The sequence below is a fragment of the Balaenoptera physalus genome (genome assembly GCF_965194825.1).
Source record: "Balaenoptera physalus genome assembly, chromosome: 6".
In the NCBI taxonomy this organism is placed as follows: Eukaryota; Metazoa; Chordata; class Mammalia; order Artiodactyla; family Balaenopteridae; genus Balaenoptera; species Balaenoptera physalus.
In genome coordinates this window covers 39,579,047-39,600,214 of record NC_138885.1, presented here as the reverse complement: position 1 = coordinate 39,600,214, position 21,168 = coordinate 39,579,047, and the positions used below count along the sequence as shown (strand labels likewise).

Genomic DNA, 21,168 nt, shown 5'->3' with positions numbered 1-21,168 from the left:
TCTAGGCACGAGGGCTTCAGTAGTTGTGGCACATGGGCTCAGTAGTTGTGGCTCGAGGGCTCTTGAGCGCAGGCTCAGTAGTTGTGGCGCACGGGCTTAGTTGCTCCCCGGCATGTGGGATCTTCCCGGACCAGGGCTCGAACCCGTGTCCACTGCATTGGCAGGAGGATTATTAACCACTGCTTTGCCAGGGAAGTCCTACACTCACATGGTTTTGAAAGCCATACTGATTGGAGTTTTGACTGGATGATTCCAAACTCTAAAGGGTGTGTGAGGATGAGGGAGTGTCTGTGTGCTAGCGGTCATGGTATAGAAATAGAGATGGTGCATTAGAAGAAGTTCTTTGCCCCTTTTCTTGTCTCCTTTAACAGACTCAGGAGCAACTATTTTCAGAAAAACATGTTTTGCTATAGCCATCCATACAGTCTAGAAACCATCCTCTACTGTTCACGCACATTTTCAAGAAAATAATATAAATGGTCACAGAACGAAGATAATTCAGACAATTTTTTTTCCTTCTCTCAATCCTGATTTTATTAAACATAAAATATAGAAGATGCAATTTTTCTATAAATGGACAAAATATGATTATTATCTGCAGTGAATGGGGGAAATACGTAAGTCAGATTTGTCACTGTCTCCAACAACTAGAACTGGGTTACCTCTTATAAAGGAAGAGTGCACCTCTAAACACACTATACTAGGTATGTTGGAACCCATAAAATTTCCAATTACTGCTTCAGAATTTATTGTGCACATATGGAAAATAATACTTGTAAAACAGAAAGGGGTTTGTGCCTTGTGCTGTCAATACTGTGAAGGATGGGGTGATTATAAAGCAAATTAACAATACTTTTAAATGTGCATTCACTTATCTTTCCAATTAAATCCTTGTTAAACAACTGCACAGACAGTAATGGCGCTTCTGCAAAGCACTGATCAAGACAGTTTTATTGTAATTTTTACTCTGTAACAATTAATCAAGTAGGCACTTTCTTTATTATTAAATTATTTAGTTAATAAATATTCTCAATTGGCTAACATATTTGTAGTTTACATGTTATTTTTGATTTTCCTACAGTGGAACATATTTGGGAATGTTTCCATTTTCAAGCAGAGAGACCATTAAGGGATGTGATTTTATAAATTTCTTTTCTCTAGAGGAATAACTGTGAACAAGAGAAGTCCTTGAAACTTTAAACCATTCAAAAACCCTATTTCAGCCACTTTATTTTGTAAGGGATGCAAACACATTGCTTTCAGCAGATAAGAAATGAGAGGTTTTGCTCTAAGGCGTCTTTCTTAGAGGGGTAAGCATTAAAATTAGCATTTTAAAAGTTCATTAATACTAGTTACAGACTTTTGAGTCGTGAGGCTGCATTGTGGTTAGCATTTTCTCTTCTTATCCCAGTGAAATGAAAAGTTCCTGAATATTATTCCTTCTATAAACACACAAGGTGGTATGAATGAAGAAACAGATATAAAGATATCTAAATTTTTTGAATTTTCATTTTTGTAATTTGGAGATCTGAATTTATCTAGCTGGTATACTTAACTTCTAAAGTGCTTTAGATGGCTCTTTATATGGTCTTTTTTGTTTCCATTGTATTTTGTACATTTTAAAATTTTTGATTAGAAGAAATTTCTAGGTACCTAGATCAGTACTGAGAACAGTGATCTCAGAATTACACCGGGATTTAGGATTCAGGAGTGCTATATTAATTCAGAAGTAAGAATAAACATATGAGAGATACAACATTTTCTTGAGTCATAAAAAGAAAATTCCAGGCATAGTTGGCTATAAAGTTGTCTAAGTGGTGTGATTTGAGGTGAGTCAACATTACGTTTTGAAAATACCTTATGTAGAAACCTGATATCCTCACTATTGGCCTGGTTATAGGAGGCTCCTTATATTACGCTATTATATAGTACAGAGCCTGAGCTAGCATATTCAGATTAACAGATTGTCACCTTGGAAGCTCTGAACAAACTCTTGGGAATGGGGCTGATAAAGTTCAGCAGAGGGGAAGGGAAAAGGGAGAGGGAGAGATGGAATAGAGAAGATGGTTGGGTGCTGTGAGTATGAGTGTGGAGAAAGCAGGCTTTGGAGGTGTCAGGGGTGAAGGTAGAATGACTTGAAGTCTCTGCAGCCACACTTCGTCCCTCCATGCTTTGATTGATGACTGACCCCAGTTTCAAGTCAGATAACTCTCTGAGGGTAGAAGTGTAATGCTGATGCCAAGGCACACACTTCTCTTGGCTGAGTATTTGGCAAGCGGAAATTATAGGTTCTGGCAGGTACAACTTTACTGAGGGCCTATAATGTGCTTGGCACAGGATGGGCATAATGGGAAATCCAGAAGTAAGTGTGAAGCGCATTTCACTTCCCAGCATCCAACAGTTGGGAAAGGGAGAGAGATACGATACAAAATAGACTAAAACCAGTGCCAAACCACAGGTACAAAATGCTAAGGGAACATAGTGGAAGAAGCAGCTAATTCCTGTTGAGACTTACAGGAATCGTGAGATTTGTCTTAAGGAGGTAAGTTTACCAGTCAGCAAAACCAATGATTGTGTGCCTCTTGCTCAGAAAGACAGGTCTGCTGTTCCTTCCATTGGGACCAAACAAACAATAATATACATACATACTCCAGTCGCTGTGGCTGATGGGAAATTGAATTCCAACATCTCGAGCAGAGAAACGACAGTGAATCCCTTATGGTTGTCAGAACATTAAAGGAATGAATTAAGTAGAAAGGAGAACAGGCCACTCACTGGGGGAAAGTGTAGCGGGGAGTGGGGAGACCACAGAAAGACAATTTGGAGAACTGTAAAAGATGAGATGGTGAAACAGCAAGAAAAACTGCTATTTAAACAAAATTATTCCAATGAGCTTCTCAGAATCTCATGGACATTATGTTAAGTAGACTATCGGACACCCTGCTGGCCTTAAGAGTCTCCAAGATGGGGGCCAGGCATTAGAAGACCATAGCTGGGCTTTAAATCCAGTTCATCTCTAGATTACCAGGAGACACATAGTGCCTTCTCAAAATATCAGTTGAATGAAACAAATGCAACTTTTAGCAATTCATTTAAACTCATAGGGACTTTCATTCATCTATAAAGTGAAGAGCTCTTTTATAAAGATCTAGTGAGACAGCATTGAAAAATGCTTTAGAGAACTCAAGTACTGACATTCCCTTGGCATGTTCTAAGGAGTGAACACCATTCTCCTAAAGTGGATTTACCCAATTCTTTAAAACAAAACATATATTTCTTTTGTTATTTCAAAAGAAGCACGTATTAATTGTAGGAAATTAGTACACAGTTTAGAAAAAAGAAGACAATAAAAGTCACCAGCACCTAGTCAAACATTTTATGCTTTTCTTGCCATTGTTTCTTGAACGGAGTTCGGCAATATGCAATGACATAGTCCATTTCGAGAGTGATCTCTAGCATGTGCAAAATGCTTTTTCTTTTTAAATGAAATGTCCCAACTCTGGATCTGATCAATACATTAATTAAAATGTATAGAGATTCTATCAGGTGCGAGATATTCTTCAAAGTGAAGTAGGACCGACGGACTTAAAAGATATGAGCTCTGCTCTTAAGAAGTGTTCAGTGTGTTGAGAAGATAAGATAGACACATAATGTTTGCTAATAATATATGACAACATACACAATATGAGATTTTTGTGAATCGAGTAGTTGAAACTGCAAATACAGGATTTAAAAGGAGCAGCAATTTTTGTGCATTGGGGTGATCCAGGGAAAATTTGAGTGACATTTAAATAATCCAAGGAGGACATGAGATTAGACCTTTCTCAAGTATTCTTTCCTTTCAAAAAACATATACTTCATCCTATATCCTATTAAAATAGATGTCTCCATCAGGATAGTTGTCAGGGACACATTTCGATATAACTTTTGTTTCTACAGGCATACCTCGAAGATATTGTGGGTTCTGCTGCAGACCACAGCGGTAAAGCGAATGCCACAATAAAGTGAGTCACACAACTTTTTTGGCCTTACAGTGAATATAAAAGTCATATTTACACTATACTGTAGTCTATTAAGTGTGCAGTAGCATTATGCCTACAAAAACAATGTACATAACCTTAATCACAAATAATTTATTGCTGAAAGATGCTAACCATCAACCGAGCTTTCAGTGAGTCATAATCTTTTCTGTTGGTGGAGGGTCTTGCCTTGATGTGGATGGGTGCTGACTGAGCTGGGTGGTGGGTGCTCAAGGCTGGGGTGGCTGGGGGCAAACTCTTAAAATATGACAGTGAAGTTTGCCACACTGATAGACTCTTCCTTTTACAAACAGGTTCTCTGTAGCGTGCAGTGCTGTTTGATAGCATTTTACCCACAGTAGAACTTCTTTCAAAATTGGAGTCCATCCTCTCAAACCCTCCCACTGCTTTATCAACTAAGTTTATGTAATATTCTAAATCTTTTTTTTTTTTTTCCATTTCAACAATCTTCACAGCATGTTCACCAGGAGTAAAGTCCATCTCAAGAAACCAATTTCTTTGCTCATCCATAAAAAGCAACTCCTCACCCATTCAAGTTTTATCACGAGATTGTAGCAATTCAGTCACATCTTAGGCTCCACTTCTTTTTTTTTTCCAATAATGCTTTGCTTATTAATTCTGTTTACATACACTGAAGTTTGTTCTTTTTGTTGTACAGATCTGCATTTTGACAAACTCATACAATCATATAACTTCCAGTACAATCAACATACAGAATAGTTCCATCACTCCAACAAAATTTTCTCATTTCCTGTGGTAATCAAGCCATCCTGCTTTGTTTCCTGGGACTTTACTAAATTAATTTATTCGTTGTAATAGCTATTTTATGTAGTCTCAGAGATTTTCTTCATAGATGATCACGTCTTAAAATAAAAACATTTTTTCCTATGTTATAGTCTCTAAAATGATTTTTTTTAAACTTTTTATTTTATGTTGGAATATAGTTGATTAACAATGTTGTGTTAGTTTGAGGTATGCCACAAAGTAATTCAGTTATACATATATATGTATCTATTCCTTTTCAAATTCTTTTCCCATTCAGGTTGTTACACAATATTGAGCAGAGTTCTCTGTCCTCTACAGTAGGTCCTTGTTGGTCATCTACTTTAAATACAGCAGTGTGTACATGTCAATCCCGAACTCCCTAACAATCCCTGCCCCCGCCACCCTTTCCCCCTGGTAACCATAAGTTCGTTCTCTAAGTCTGCATCAACAGAGGAATGGATAAAGAAGATGTGGTACATATATACAATGGAATATCACTCAGCCATTAAAAAGAAGAAAATAATGCCCTTTGCAGCAACATGGATGGACCTAGAGACTGTCATACTGAGCAAAGTCAGTCAGACAGAGAAAGAGAAATATCATATATCGCTTATATGTGGAATCTAAAAAAAAAAATGATACAAATTAACTTATTTACAAAACAGAAATAGTCTCACAGACTTAGGCTCTACTTTTAATTCTCTTGCTCTCTCCAGCACATCTGCAGTCACTTCCTCCACTGAAGTCTTGAGCCCCTCAAAGTCATTCATGAAGGTTGGAATCAACTTCTTCCAAACTTCTACTGATGTTGATATTTCAGCTTCTTCCCATGAATCACTAATGTTCTTAGTGGCATCTAGGATGGTGAATCCTTTCCAGAAGGTTTTCAATTTACTTGGCCCAAATCCATCAGACGAGTCACCATCTACATAGCTCTACAAAATATATTTCTGAAATAATAAGACTTGAAAGTCAAAATTACTCCTTGCCCCAAGGGCTGCAGAATGGGTGCTGTTAGCAGGCATGAAAACATTAATCTCATTGTCCATCTCCATCAGAGCTCTTGGGTGGCCAGGTGCATTGTGAATGAACAGTAATATTTTGAAAGAAATCTTTTTTTCTGAGCAGTAGGTCTCAACAGTGGGCTTAAAATATTCAGTAAACCATGTTGTCAACAGATGTGCTGTCACCCAGGCTTTGTTGTTCCATTTATAGAGCACAGGCAGAGTGGATGCAGCATAAGTCTTAAGGGCCCTAGGATTTTCAGAATGCTAAATGAGCACTGGCTTCAACTTCAAGTCACTAGAACATTAGCCTCTACTTATAAGAGAGTCAGCCTGTCCTTTGAAGCTTTGAAGCCAGCATTGACTTCTCTAACTATGAAAGTCCTAGATGGTGTCTTCTTCCAATATAAGGCTGTTTCATCTGCATTGAAAATTTGTTTAGTGTAGCCACCTTCATTAATTATCTTAGCTAGATCTTCTGGACAACTTGCTGCAGCTTCTACATCAGCACTTGCTGCTTCACTTTGTAATTTGATGTTACTGAGACAGCTTCTTTCCTTAAACCTCCTGAACCAACCTCTGCTCGTTTCAAACTTTTCCTCTGCAGCTTCCTCATCTCTCTCAGGCTTCATAGAATTGAAGAGAGTTAGGGCCTTGCTCGGGATTAGGCTTTGGCTTTAAGGAATGTTGTGGCTGGTTTGATCTTCTATCCAGACCACTAAAACTTTCTCTGTATTAGCAATAAGACTGTTTCACTTTCTTATCATTTGTGAGTTCACTGGAGTAGCACTTCTAATTTTTAAAAAAAATTTTTTGCTTTGATTCATAACTTGGCTAACTGGTGCAAGAGGCCTAGCTTTCTACCTATCACAGCTTTTGACATGCCTTCCTCACTAAGCTTAATCATTTCTAGCTTTTGATTTAAGTGTTTACTTGAACACTTAAAGGCCATTGTAGGGTTATTAATTGGCCTGATTTCAGTTTTGTTGTGTCTTAGGGAATAGGGAAACCTATGAAGAAGGAGAGAGACAAGGGAATGGCTGGCTGGTGGAGCAGACAGAACACACACAACGTTTATGGATTAAGTTCACTGTCTTACATGGGCGTGGTTCACAGCGCCCCAAAACAATTACAATAGTAACATCAAAGATAACCGATCACAGATCACCATAACAATCATTATAATGAAAAAGTTTGAAACATTGTGAGAATTACCAAAATGTGACACAGAGACACAAGGTGAGCAAAGGCTGTTGGAAGAATGGCATGGATAAACTTGGTCAGGGTTGCCACAAACCTTCAATTTGTGAAAAAGGCAGTGTCTATGAAGCGCAATAAAGTGAAGCACAACAAAACGAGGTATGGTGTAGCGTTTTCTGGTATAACTGGTTCATTATTTCATGTGATTAACTCATCTCAAGTGAACAGAAGGTCTTGCTTTAAAGATAAGAAAATTGGCCTGTGAAGGCTAAGTAACTTGAGCAAGAGGACCCAGTTAATAAGAGGTGATAGGGAAACTGATCTAAGTTTTCTAACTCCTGGACATCAGTGTTCTCTTTGCACCTAATGGCCTAAAAGAAACTGTTCAAAAGACACAGAGAAAATGAGACAAAGTACAGTAGAATATGGAGTTTACCTCATGTAAACCAGTCACCATTATTATATCTTGACTGACCTACTGTAATAACCTCCTAACTGTTCCCCTGTTTCTACTCTTGTCTTCTACAATCTATTCTTCTCATAGCAGCCAGAATGACTTAAAAATAAATACTCATAGCAGCCAGAATGATTTAAAAATAAATAATGTCAGATCATTTTCTGATTATCTCCTACCTCCCTCTACCCCAGTGACTTCTTATCTTGATTTGCAAGGGCCTCCCTGGGCTGGCTTTGCCCACCTCTCTGACTTCTGTGTCCTGATGTCATCCAAGCCCTCATGCCCTGGGACCAGTTTTCCTCTGCCTGCTCTCCTCTCCCCCCACATCTTTGTGTTCCTCTCTCCTTCCTATCAGGGAAAGTTTCTATTCAGATGGTACCTCCTCAAAGAGATCTTCCCAGATCATCCAAAATGAGGACCATCTCCCTCATCTCCTTGGTTATCCTCTATCATGTCACCATCTTGACTCTTGACTTGACCTGTAAGCATCTTGTGTATTTGATTATTATCTGTCTCTTGACACCAAAATGTACACTCCACCAGATCCTGATTCCCCTGGGCTCTCCTCAGTACCCAGAAGAGATTCTGACACATAGGTTTTCAACAGATATTTCTGAATGAATAAATCTCCATTTCAAGTTGTCCTTAGGCAAGTTAAAGCCTTATTTTATTCCTTAAATTAATTTTCCTCCTTTCCTGATTCTTCTCATATACTTTTTATTTTATAATACTTTTGTGGCGGGGGGGGGCATGGTAAGACCAGGAAAGTCCCTTGCAATTTGAGAGGTGGCTTTTGCAGACTGACGTGGGGCTGGCAGAGCCTTGTGGATAAGCAATATTACTGAGAGGAATCACACTGTGGAAATTTACATAAGCAGATGACAGTCCTGAGTGTGGTCTTACCACCTGGATTGGGAGTCACCCATTGTTTAGGCAGCCTTTCTTGGCCTATTAGGCCAGGATGTTAGAGCTGGCTATGGTCTTCCATCTTGACAGGTGTCTCTTTTCTTTTTTCTTTTTTTCGCCAAGTCTTTCTTATGTGGTCCATGTTGGACCATGTTGGACATCAAGCAACAAATAAAGAAGCAAGGCAGTTTCAGATAGTACGTGTTCTGAAGAAAACAAATACTGGGGTGCAGAGTGACTGGGTGGGCATGGTGGAGGCATGTTTCAGAGGTGTTAGTCATGGAAGGCCTTGCTGAGAAGATGATTTGAATGTTGAGAAGAGTGAGTCCTGTGGGCGGAGCAAAGCCACAGGAGCAAAAGCCAAAGCCCTGGGAAGGAAATGAGCTTGGTGTGTCTTGCTGGAAGGAAGGGAGGAAGGAAGGAAGGAGGGAAGGAAGGGAGGAAGGAAAGAAGCCAGGGTGGTTGGAAAATAATGAGATGAGAGAGAGGTACGTGGTGAGATCAGAGAGGTAGGAAGGAAAAAGAATCTGTGGGGCCTGCAGATCCTAGAATTTTCTTACTAATTTACATTGAATAGACCACCAATCTTCTTGGCTAGTGGACTGGAATATTCATGGAAGTACAGGCTCTATGTCAATGAGAATGTCCTTTGTTGTATTCACTGCTATTTTCAGCATCCTGCATGTTGCCTGGCACATAGTAAGAACTTTTTAAGTGTCTGTCAATGAATGAATGATGTAAAAGCCAAAATCTTATTTTATGGAGCTCAACTCTCAGTTCCGTATCAGTCCTGATGTGCCAGGACCCTCAGAGAAAAGGAAAGCTGACAGGGATACCTGCCACTCTGTCTCTGGTGGGCCATGAATGTGAGGACATAGAGAGGATGGGTTTTGAGTTCTGCATGACTCTAAGTCATTCAGATTTTCATCTGATCATTGCTTCAGCCCCTACCTTTGTAAATTTTGGATGCTTCTCTTCAGGGAGTTTACGGAGACCCCCCAAAATTCCTTCCTGCCCCTACACCTGTTCCTTTTTCTTTCTAGAAGCAGCTTTGAAGTAATAAGAATACTTTTTTTCCTATAGCACACTTTTGTTAGGAGCTCCTTCTAAACTACATGGAGCACCTTGAAAAAGAGGTGCCATATAAATATATTTGAGTCACTGAAGCCATAATTATTGGCAACAGGGACCTCCTGTGTGAAAACAAAAACCAAAGCATACTTTCAAAATTCAATATTCAAGACATGGACTTAACAAGAGCAATATAATTAATTTCATTGTTATTTATTCAATTCCTATTTTCTCTCTACTTAGTCATTTCCAACATTCTGGAGAGCCAAGATGGCAAGCGAAGTTACACCACTACATCCTGTGTCGTGCCTGACTTGCCCAATTGCCAGTGACACAAGGTAAACCATCTCTCCTCAAGCTCTGTCTTACTGAGGCAGAGAATGGGAATACAGGATTTTTCACTCTTTATTTCTGTCCCATGATTTTTTTATACAGTCTAAAATTGTGTTAATTTATAGGAGTCTGGGAGAAAATAAATGTGAGATACAGCTTGAGTTTTCTTTACTGAGACATCCAAGAAGTAGAACCTAACACAATGTACCAATAAGACATTTGATAGAGAGTTGATTTGTTTAAGAAGTTCATCATTCTCTTATTTTGTTGCAACAAATCTTTAACCCATAAACAGTAGTGGGCACTTTGTTGCACTGGGGATACAAAAATGAATCAAACTTACTACCCTTCATGAAGTCACAGGCATTTAGGGGTTATTTATTGAAAGGACATTTTAAAATGAAGTTTCCTTTTATAAAAGAGTCCCACAGACTGGACACCAAGAATGTATAGTATTATAATGAAAAGAAGTGGTTTTTGGTTCTTTGATGTTAAAAAGAAGAAAAAGAGAGAGCTGCCCCCTCCCCTATAGTAAATTGAATCCAGCAACGAGCAATATATTCTTTGGAGTAAGTTTAAAATGGGTTCACTGTCTGGCTTCAAAACATAATAACTTTGTAACCTTAGAAAAGTTACTTAAACTTTCTGAACCATGATTTTCATGTGGGAATAATGTGGATAATAAAGTTTATCTACCTTGCAAACTTTTATGAGGGTTTGAGATAACTCTAACTTTGCATACCTGCCACATAGCAGATTCTCAATTAAATGCTAGCTATCATCAGCATCAGTATTATTCTGTTACATTTTAAAATATTATTTACTCTTTAGTTTTGCTAGCAAATCCTTAGGTAAAACAACTTTCCTTTTCATTTATTCCAAAATCTATAATATTGGAAAAGGATTGCAGCTGTGAAAAATGTCAGCAATTTTAATCATATGAATAATATACGTGTTACATTCATGACATTCATTTCTTAGTTATATTCCAAATCATGACTCAGAGTTCATAAAATTTAGTTAACATTATTATATCAATCAATAGTCAAAAATAAAACTTCTCATCACTAGAAAATTGGTTAACAAAAAAGGGTTCATAGTCTATTTCTGTTTTCCTCAAACATAAACTTCACATATCTTATGGCTTGTAGGTCACGTCTCCTCTAAATAGCCAGAATAAAACTAGCTGGATACTTTGCAGGGGTTCCCAAACCTGGCTATGCACTTGACTCACCTGTAAAGTTTTCCTTTAAAAATGCGTACTTATAGCTCTAACCTCAGATTTTTACATCAGAGTTTTTATGACTGAGCTCCAAAAATCTTTATTTTTAAAAAGTTCCACTACTTGATTCTCATGGCAGACAGACTTTAAAATGATCCCCGATTATCTCCTCCTCCTTGTATTCATGCCTTCTGTCATCCCCTCCTCTAGGGCATGGATACGAACTGTGACTTGCTTCTAACCATCAGCATGCCCCAAAGGTGTTGAGTTATAACCTTCATGATATCTTACAAAAGGTTATAACTTTGCTTTAGCCACTGGTCTATATCCCTTGCTGCTTTGATGAAGAAAGCTGCCATGTTGTGAAATGGCCTATGGAAATGTCCACAAGGCCTTTGGCCAACAGCCAGTAATGTTGAGACCTTAAGTCCAACAACCCACAAGGAATTAAATCCTGCCAACAATCATGGGAGCTTGGAAGCAGACCAGTCCCCAGTTGAGCCTCCAGATAGGACCCACCCCTGGCTGACACCTTGATTGTAGCCTTATGGAGAATTCAGCTAATCCATGCCCAGACTTCTGACCCACAAAAACTGGGAGACAATAAATGTGTGTTGCTTAAGCAGCTAAGTTGGTGGTAATATTGTTAGGCAGCAGTAGATAACCAATAAAATTCTGAAATATAGTCAGGGTTGGGAACCAGTACTTTAAAGCTTGGTTAGAGCAGAAGTAAGCTTGGTGTGTTTTTCCACTAATTTTTAATGACTATACATTAATTCTTATGGTGATGATAATGATTTATGATGATGATGGATTTTTATAAATATCCTTAGGGTTTTCCTTGAAGATTGGCAGTGGCACAACTCTGACAGATTTAGTTTCTGGACTCAATTTCTTGACCCAATGGAAAAGCCACAACTAAACTAGGCCCTAAAATTTCAGTAGACTTTTCTCCTCCTCTCCAATGAACATGAGGCTAGTCTTTTGGAATCTGGAATCTCCCAAAAGCCTATGGATAAGATAAAGCGAACCCAGATTTCCTATGAATTTGGCTAGGAATGAGACAAATCATTGGATAGCAGGGAGTCTCCAAAGAAAAATAATCTTGTTATCATCAGAGAAAACTCAATCATGTGGAAGCTAAAAGCCATATTTGATTATTAATATTTAGTATCATGCTATTATTAACACAACTAAGTAATATTGATCTGATTTCATGTAACCACTTGTCATCTTAATTAAAGTTAATACTGATGATCACTTGGCTGATTCAGAGTTCTTAAAGTCCTAATATTTTCATTATTATTCCCATTTTGGAAATGAAGAGTCTGTGATTCAAAGGGGTTAAAATAGTTTCCATTAGACTAACGAATAGCAGCTCAGAATCAAGATAAGGAGGCAGTTTCATCAATGCTTATCCAGTGCTCTTTCCCCACTAGATGGTCTCTGTCTTTGATTGTTTCACCACACAGTTAAGTCAGTTCCTTATTGCTTGGGATGTAATGAATTATAAAATGTAGTCCACAGTGAATGGATGGTATAATTTGCTTTAACATAAGTAGCCACAATTTGTTTACTTTAGAGACTATATTCAGAAAGTTGTTATTCAAATATTACATGAAACTAAAAACTATATAAATATACATGTACGTGAAGAGCTTATTGTTTTGACCTCTGTGTTTACCATTATTTACTAATGACAAATACATTTTCTTAAGCAGCTAGAAAGCAATACAAGTCTTTTGAGCTCTCTGACTCAACGTAGCTAAAAAAATGAGTTCTAAGAAAGTTTCCAAAGCCCTGAATGATGTTAGAGTCTGGCCCTTTTATGATCAAGTGATCTTTTCAGCTTTAATGGGAAAAATAAATCACTGTTAAACGATAATCTTGCCACATGGAAGCCAGAAAGGTGCAATATCAATGATTCAACTTTCCCAAAACTGCCCTGTGGAATGGGATAAAGCAAGTAACACAGTTTGTTTTGTTGTTGCTGTGGTTGGCAGTGAGAGGAAAGTAAGCTTAAGGAAATACCTCGTTTTAAAAATAATAAGAGGGCAATATAAACTCACTTAATAGAAAAATGAATGGACTTGATGCAAGGTCTATTTTATGAGAACAGAACTAGAAGTTTTGAAATCCTTTTCCAGATCTTTTTCTGTTTCATACAATTGCTTATTTCATGGTGAAACTGCCAATTGTTCACATTCTTTCTCGCTTTCCTCTTCATTTATTCAATTTTTGATGCTGCAAATAATATGAAAAGCACTGGGATAGCTACTGAAGTTAATGCTTTGCTTTCTTTGCTTTGTGGTACAAATCTATAAAAAAGTAGTTTAGATATAGTTGGCAACACAAAATTGTTTCTCTAATGGTTTATTTTCAATGGAGCTTATTCTTAGTATGTTCAAAATAAGCAAGTTCATCTCTTTAAGCCAATATTTAATTTGGATCATTATGTCAATAAGATCTGGATGAATAAAGGTATGCAAAGTACAAGACTGTAAATTAATGGGAAAAAATCCTCTTCCATTTTAAAATAACACACACACAATCGTATGAACACACACGTACACACACCCACATACCCAATTAAGATTCTTGGCCATGTAGATTTATGGCATTTATATATTTTGTTCCTCCGGGTGTGAAAAAGTGAAGGAGGGTGTCCCTAAGAATGTTCCTTTAAATTATTTTTCTATATATGGAAAACATGTCTAAAATCCTGGTAAGAAGTAACTTCCTCCAGTTCAGAGAAATGCTTAGAGGGAATATTTTTTACTGTGTACTAAGAAACATCAGTTTGGAAAATTCCCAGTCAGTTCTTCCTTTAGTGCCCCATAGTCCTCCCATTGGCTTATGGGCTTGGGAAGCTTCATAGTTAATATCTTCCAAAAACGATGCCAGTCTTCCTTGTCCCTTTTTTAAAGGGTGAAAGAGAACATCTAAGTAATACCAAAGAAGAGTCTGAACTGAATTTGGAGTTTGAACAATAAGCTAGATGGGCAGCTCAAAGCAGAATTTTGATGTCAGAAGGAGGGGGAATTCAGACTGGTGGGACTTCTAAGACCCACTGTCAAAAAGTTCTCAAGACAGTTATGCAGCATCCTCAGTGCTAAAGTCTGTCCTTTGTAAAAGTACCCCACACAAGAAAACCATCACGTCACAGATCATCCCAAAGAATTGACGTGGTCTCACAGGCTGATGACAAGTTGACATCTGAGGTCATAGACTAGTTTTCTTTGGGGATGCCCTCATAGAATGGAAGGGCAGCATCAGCAAAATGCCACTGAAAGCTGTCACCAAAGACAACAAACAAGGCAGAGCACTGCTCAGTAATGCGGCAGCAGCCCAGTAAATCTGGAGTCTTCAATGCCTCTCCTGAAGGTTGCAACAGAATATTGTGTTAAAGTAGTTTGTTGGTCCAAGCATAGATACATGAAGCCCTACAGAGAATGGTAGCGCCTGGCTTCTTCCTAACTATGGCATTTGGTGTTTTCCCAGGCATTTCTCTTTCTTGAAAAGTTTTAGCCAAACTCCTATGACAGTACTTGTCACTTACAGAAAACAGAAAGAAAGTCACTAACAACTGGGTACAACATGAAAAGACTGGGCTCCACTTTTGTAAGGAGGTAATCAACAATCAGTGAATGGGAAATGTCAAATCAGGCAGTGGTTTTTAGCATAGGCTCTGAGACAGAGAGACCTGGGATCTAGTCCTAGCCCTTTCACTTATTGCTTTATGACCTTAGGACATTATTTAACATTTCTGAGCCTCAGTTTCCTCAATTTTAAAATGGGAGCAGTAATAGAACACATTCTATGGGATAGCAGAAAGGATTAAATTAAATGATATAAGTAAAGCACTTGGTACAGTGCCTGGCACATAATAAATTATGAAAACATGTTAGCTACTTTTACAATAATAATTATTACCATCTTCATTACTAGTTATAATTAAGAAATACTTTTCAAAAGTGATCACTTTGAATTTAACTCGCATGCCATCTGATCTGGAAGTATAATAAGGGTATCCAATTCCTACTGATTTAGTGAGTCAAACAGAAAACCAAAACAAATTGAATCATTCAACTGGTGTATTTAGAATTGCTGATGATTATAGCATTCAAGAAAGTTAGTGAAATACATAAATTGCAATTAAACTGTTCTTGAAAATCCCCAAAATCAGTTTTCATTTGTCTAGTCCAATGGTGGGTAGGGCTTGTTCATTTTAAAAACGTACGTTTAGAACCTTCTGAAAAGGAAACGTTGTGGAACGTGAACATGGAGGAGATAAAAGGTGTTGACACAAAGAGGGTATGCCAAAACCAGCTATGTTCCATCTCTGAATACAAAAAAAGAATGCATTGCATTCACATATTCCTTTATGCTTTTCAAGGAATTATCACTGCACTGCCACTTCACTGCACACACACGCACACATACACACACAGCAGGGAGACCACAATGTACACACTCAGTCTCTTTGTATCCAGCACTGATTCTCTCCCATATCAGCTCTGCTGTCAGCAACCAGCATGCAGATGGAGGGGAAGGTATGGTGTTAGAACAAATGCTACAGGTCCACTCCTGAAAATTTCATTCACAGGATAATCTGATTAGCAAAATTTGAGAGAGGATGGTATATGCATATCTTTTATCATCTAATTCAAAACAACTCCACAACACAGCTTGGACAAAATACTAGTATCAAAGGTTCTAATATAGCATAATTTGTGTTGAGTGTGTTTCATTCTGACAGTGGTATAAACCAGGGAGACAGTTTACTGACAATTCTGTGCTACCAGATACCAACTCAGGCCTCTGTCCAGCTTTACATTGTCAACTCTCATGGAAACATGAGCAGTTACACAGCCCCAGAGGATGCTGAAGTTTGGATTGCAAAAGATGAGATGGACAGATTTCATATTTTCACTGCAGGTTTTTTTTTTGCCTTTTCAGACTGCTGAGCATAATTTTTTTTTAAGGCAGGAAATGCAACTAGTGTTTGTTTCTAGCATGGCTTCTGTTTTGAGATTTCTTCTTTGTAGAAGAAATGTGTTGCTCACCTGTCTAGAATCCCAATCAGGATATGGTTTCAGTATGAAATATATTACAAGAATGATTTTAGCTGGTTATAAACAGGAATGGTTATAAAAAGCTGGGGTATTTTAATCCAATTTTTATCCATGGGTGGCAGGGGGACTTTGGTTCAGGCCAATGGGGCCAATATGAATACATAAGGTAATGTTCAGTTCTGTTTTTTGCCCAGGAAGGACAGTAATTCTGAAAGACAATGGTGCACATTAGTGAGCAAACGCATTCTAGGTTATAGAGATGCTCAGAAATAAGAATCATGTGGCCACTGGCCAAAAGCACTGCAGTTAACACTTAAAAGTATGGTTCAACCCAAGCTGAACTGCTGGAGAGGTTAATGATTCTCCGTATTAATACTTCTCCTATTTGCAACACACACACACACTATACAACAGATATTAAGAGCTCCCTGTATGGAGGCTCCAGAGCTACTGGCGGTTAGTGAGGGAAGATATAAGGCTGATTTAAATCCTACCTTTTTAGGTGTATAGAGATTCATGGAGGATACACATATTTCAACCAATATCCTCTTTTTTTATTCCAAGACTTTCAGATTTTAACGTTTGTGAAATACAATCACTGAATACATTTGATAAAATTCTCTTTAAAAGATGGCATTAAATCTCTGGGTCTTATAATAGATGGAATTTTAGAAGTTAGATGTGCCTGTACGAATGCAAATTTAACTACCCAGCGTAATGGGCACACAGAGAAGGAATCTGACTGAGGGATGCTGCAGGCTCCTTGGAGAAAATTATTTATAATCTGGACCTTGAAGAATAAGGAGAAATCTAACCAGTCAGGAAGCTTTTGTATGTGGGATGGGAAGGAAAATCTAGGAGTATATTGAAAGTAGATGGAAGAGACTATGCAAAGGCATTAAGAAATACAACAGTATGTAAATAAGGAAGTACAGTTAGGAATGTATCCTGAAGGAAATTCAGAGGACCTGCAGTCAGCTAGAAGTAGCTGGGAAGCCAGATTATGAAGACTTTGTGTAAATTCTCCTGAAGGTAATGAGACATCATTGACTTTTTAAGTGAAAGGGAAACTTAGATGCACTGAACAACTACCACGAGTCTGTTACGTTACTAAGGGAATACCACACACTATCTCATTTCATTCTCACAAACATTTCCAAGGCACTTCCATCCTGTTTTTACTGATAAGAAACAGAGCATAAGGGAGTTAAATAAGATGCCAAGGACACAAGGAGAGAGTGTCTGGGTTTTACTCCATGTGTCTAATTCTAAACCTGTGAGCTGTCTATAACACCATCTCAAGATGTTTTAGTCTTTTTTTTTTTCAACATTTCCTAATTTTCATTTTTAAAATTCACTGTCTTTTTTAGAGAAGTTTTAGGTTTACAGAAAAATAGAAAATACAGAGTTCCAATATACTCCCTCTTATGCCTGACCACTCCCCCCAAATTTCCCCTATTAGTAACCTCTTGCATTAGTGTAGTACATTTGTTACAATTGATGAGCCAATATTGGACTATAGTCCAATACTGGACTAAAGTCCATAGTTTACATTAAGGTTCACTCTTAGTGTTGTATATTATATAGATTTTGCCAAATGTATAATGACATATATAATGACATGTATCCACTATTACAATATCAAACAGAATAGTTTCATGGCCCTAAAAATCCCCTGTGCTTATTCTTCCTCCTCTCCCCTCAAATCCTTTGCTATCACTGATCTTTCTACTATCTCCATAGTTTTGCCTTTTCCAAAATGTCATATAGTTGAGACAACAGAGTATATAGCATTTTCAGACTGGCTTCTTTCACATAGCAATATGCATTTAAGTTTCCTCGAAGCCTTTTCATCACTTGACAGCTCATTTCATTTTATCATTGAATAATATTCCATTTTATGGATATTTTATGGTTTGTTTGTCCAGTCACCTATTGAAGGATATCTTGGTTGCTTTCAAATTTTACCAATTACGAATAAAGCTGCTGGAAATATTGTGTGCAGTTTTTTGTGTGGACATAAGTTTTGAACTCATCTGTGTAAATACCAAGGAGCACAACTGCTGGGTAATAAGGTAAGAATATGCTTATTTTCATAAGAAACTGCTAAGCTATTTTCCGAACTAGCTGTACTATTTTCCATTTCTACCAGCATGAATGAGAGTTCCTGTTGCTCCACATCCTTGTCAGCATTTGGTGCTGTCAGTGTTTTAAATTTTAGCCATTTTAATAGGCTTGTAGTAGTATTTCATAGTTGTTTTAGCTTATAATCCTTTGATGATATCTGTATTTCCTAATTTTTAATTCTTTTACTTACCTATTATATATTTTTCTAACATCTGTGATCTTGACTCTTACATTTTCCACCATTCATTTATTTATTCATTTATCAACATATATTAAGTGTGTATTATATGCCAGTAACATTTTTCAAAGCTAGTTTATTTTTTCCTTTTATTATTCTCTTCTTCATTTTTAGTTTGTCATATTTCACTTATTTATTTCACACAACATAATAGTTAGTCCCTCTCTTTATTCTATTTACCTCCAAGTAAACTGGCTATCTTTTACTTCTCTGGTAATAATTGTTTAATTTCTTCAAATTTCTCTTTGTCCCTTCAAAGCCTTTATCATTATATATTCATAATACATACGCAGAGAGTGTGAAATACTGTTGGAGATGAAACTACTTGTAAAAAGGTCTGAAGTGAAGAAATCACTTACCTTGGTTGACAATAAATCTTAACTTCTGTATTGTTGCTAGATTGCCACTAACTCGATATATTCCATCAACATCTAGACCTGAAAACAAAAGGGCATGTTTTATATTCACTCATATAAGAACTGAGATGGTAAAAGAAAATAATACTAATAATTATGGGAAGGAAGAAAGTAGTAAATCACCACCAACTCTCTCTTCCTCACAGAGAAAACAAATTTCTATGTCATACACCAAGCAATCTTCAATATTTTAATACAAGCAAACTAATCATTAAGTTCAGTAACAGTTAATCATCAACAAACTTGAGTGTAGTTGAACCATAAAAGAGCAGTAGGTAGCATGGGATTTCACAGTATAGTTAAGATTCATTCCCCCAAAAAAGACAGGAATTAAACTTGGGGTGGAGTAGGGAGAAGAACCTTCATGTATATGTGTATTATTGCCCCTTGTTGGAAAGATAAAGTAACCCAAAGTGCTTGTGAAGTCTTCTTTCCTTAAAATCTCCCTCCCTCCCTTCCTCCCTCCCTCCCTTCCTTCCTTCCCTCCCTCTCCTTTACTCCCTTCTCACTTCTCTTCTTACTGTCTCCCTTTCTTCCCTCTCTCCTATTCTTATTCTTATTCTATTCTGTTTTATTCTATCCCTAGGGATTCCAATCCACTTCCATTGTTTCATTCTCTTTTCCTGCAATTACTATAGCATAACATAGATTGGTCTGATTATTTGAAACTACAGAATGAAAATTCTACTACGGATGTACAACTACTGTGAAAATCTCTAGTGTATTGTAGGTAATGGGGTGCTCCATTATGGAGGGAAAAATAAAAAGAAATCTTTGACAGGATGGTGACAGTAGTTCCAGATTATTTTAAAACTAGTTATCTATAATTCAAAATAACTTATCCTGGCAGTGGGTTTGGATAATCAACCACTTGTTTTCCACACATTTATTTATATCATCAGGTTATTTCCATGACCCAGTTATCAAAAAGATGAAGAAACAGGAAAATGAAAAGAGAAACATTTAGGCAAACACACTATTGTTGATAAGAAATGTTGATAACATAATTTTAATGTCAGGATTGCATATTCCTTGATGTGTCTAGGCCCTCAAGGAGGCCTGGATGAGATTACCAGTTAATGCAGAGGTCAGTGTCTCAGCAGTTTCTCTAGGGAGGTGGTATAGTATCATCATTAAACATCGTAATTCACAATAGATAGTACTAGATAAATTGATAGAAATTATTGTCATAATCTAACAGAATAAAATTTTTGTAAAGCTCTTTACTGACATGAAATGAGCTCCTTTATTGCTTTACCATCTCTGTTTTTAAGTATCAATACTTTATAGTAGGAACATTTCTGCTGCTGTGCAAAATATATCATCAGTAGGTTAGGACAGAATGACATAATGTGTCATACGGATATTAATGGCATAAATCAAAGCCATTATTCACTCAGTTTTAAGACATTAGTTTTTAGAGCAATTTTAAGTTTATATCAAGATTGAAGGGAAGGTACAGAGGTTTCCCACATACCCCTTGCCCCTGCACATGCATAGCCTCTCCCATTATCCACGTCCCCCATCAGAGTGATACATTTGTTAAAACTGATGAAAACAACATTGATACAGCTAGAGTCCATAGTTTACATTAGGGTTCAGTCTTGGTGTTGTACATTCTATTGGTTTGGACAAATGTATAATGACTTGTATCCATCATTACAGCATCATACAGAGTATTTTCACTGTGGTTAGGACTCCACGCTCTCACTGTCCAGGTCCCTGGTTCGATCCCTAATTGGGGAACTAAGGCCACAAGCCATGCGGCATGGCCAAAAAAACCCAAAAAGCCCTCTGTGTCCCACCTACTCATCCTCACTATACTCTTCCATGTAATAACTTATATATAATGTCAATAAAATGGAATAGCTATTAACAAATGTATTAATTTGTGTGAGTTTTGTAGTTCTAGAATAGTCTAATAATAAATTAGTGAGTCTCTGTCCCTTCCTGAGAACTATGAATCTGTGAATTTGTGACGAATTGAGATGAGGCTGGAGACCTATTAGTGTGTGGTGAAAATGTCTAAGACACATACATTTATAAAAATCAAATGCATTCTTTTTGTTTTCGGATGCACAAAATAGCTCCATTAATCAAAGGGCACTCCAGTTCATTTTTAAGTACAATGGGCACTTGACAACTTAAATGTGACAATCATCTTAATTAAAACTTTCCTAACGTTTGATTTTTAGTTTCAGTATTAGATCATGCTGGTCTTCAGTTTATGCACATGTGCTCAGAAACTTAATAATTTATCAACTATTTTCTTTTTTTGCTTTGTCATTTACATAGTGTTTGGTACTTAGCTTTA

At 37.3% G+C, this 21,168-nt stretch overlaps 1 protein-coding gene across 3 annotated transcripts in view; it reads right to left on the bottom strand.

Annotated features, from left to right (window-relative positions):
- ARHGAP15 (Rho GTPase activating protein 15) overlaps window positions 1-21,168 on the bottom strand; it is a 618,973-nt gene that overhangs the window by 177,111 nt on the left and 420,694 nt on the right. For all 3 annotated transcript variants that reach the window (XM_082465102.1, XM_082465104.1, XM_082465103.1), the window contains one exon: window positions 18,798-18,875. In XM_082465102.1, the coding sequence (XP_082321228.1) occupies window positions 18,798-18,875 (78 nt within the window). The remainder of the gene's footprint in view (window positions 1-18,797; window positions 18,876-21,168) is intronic.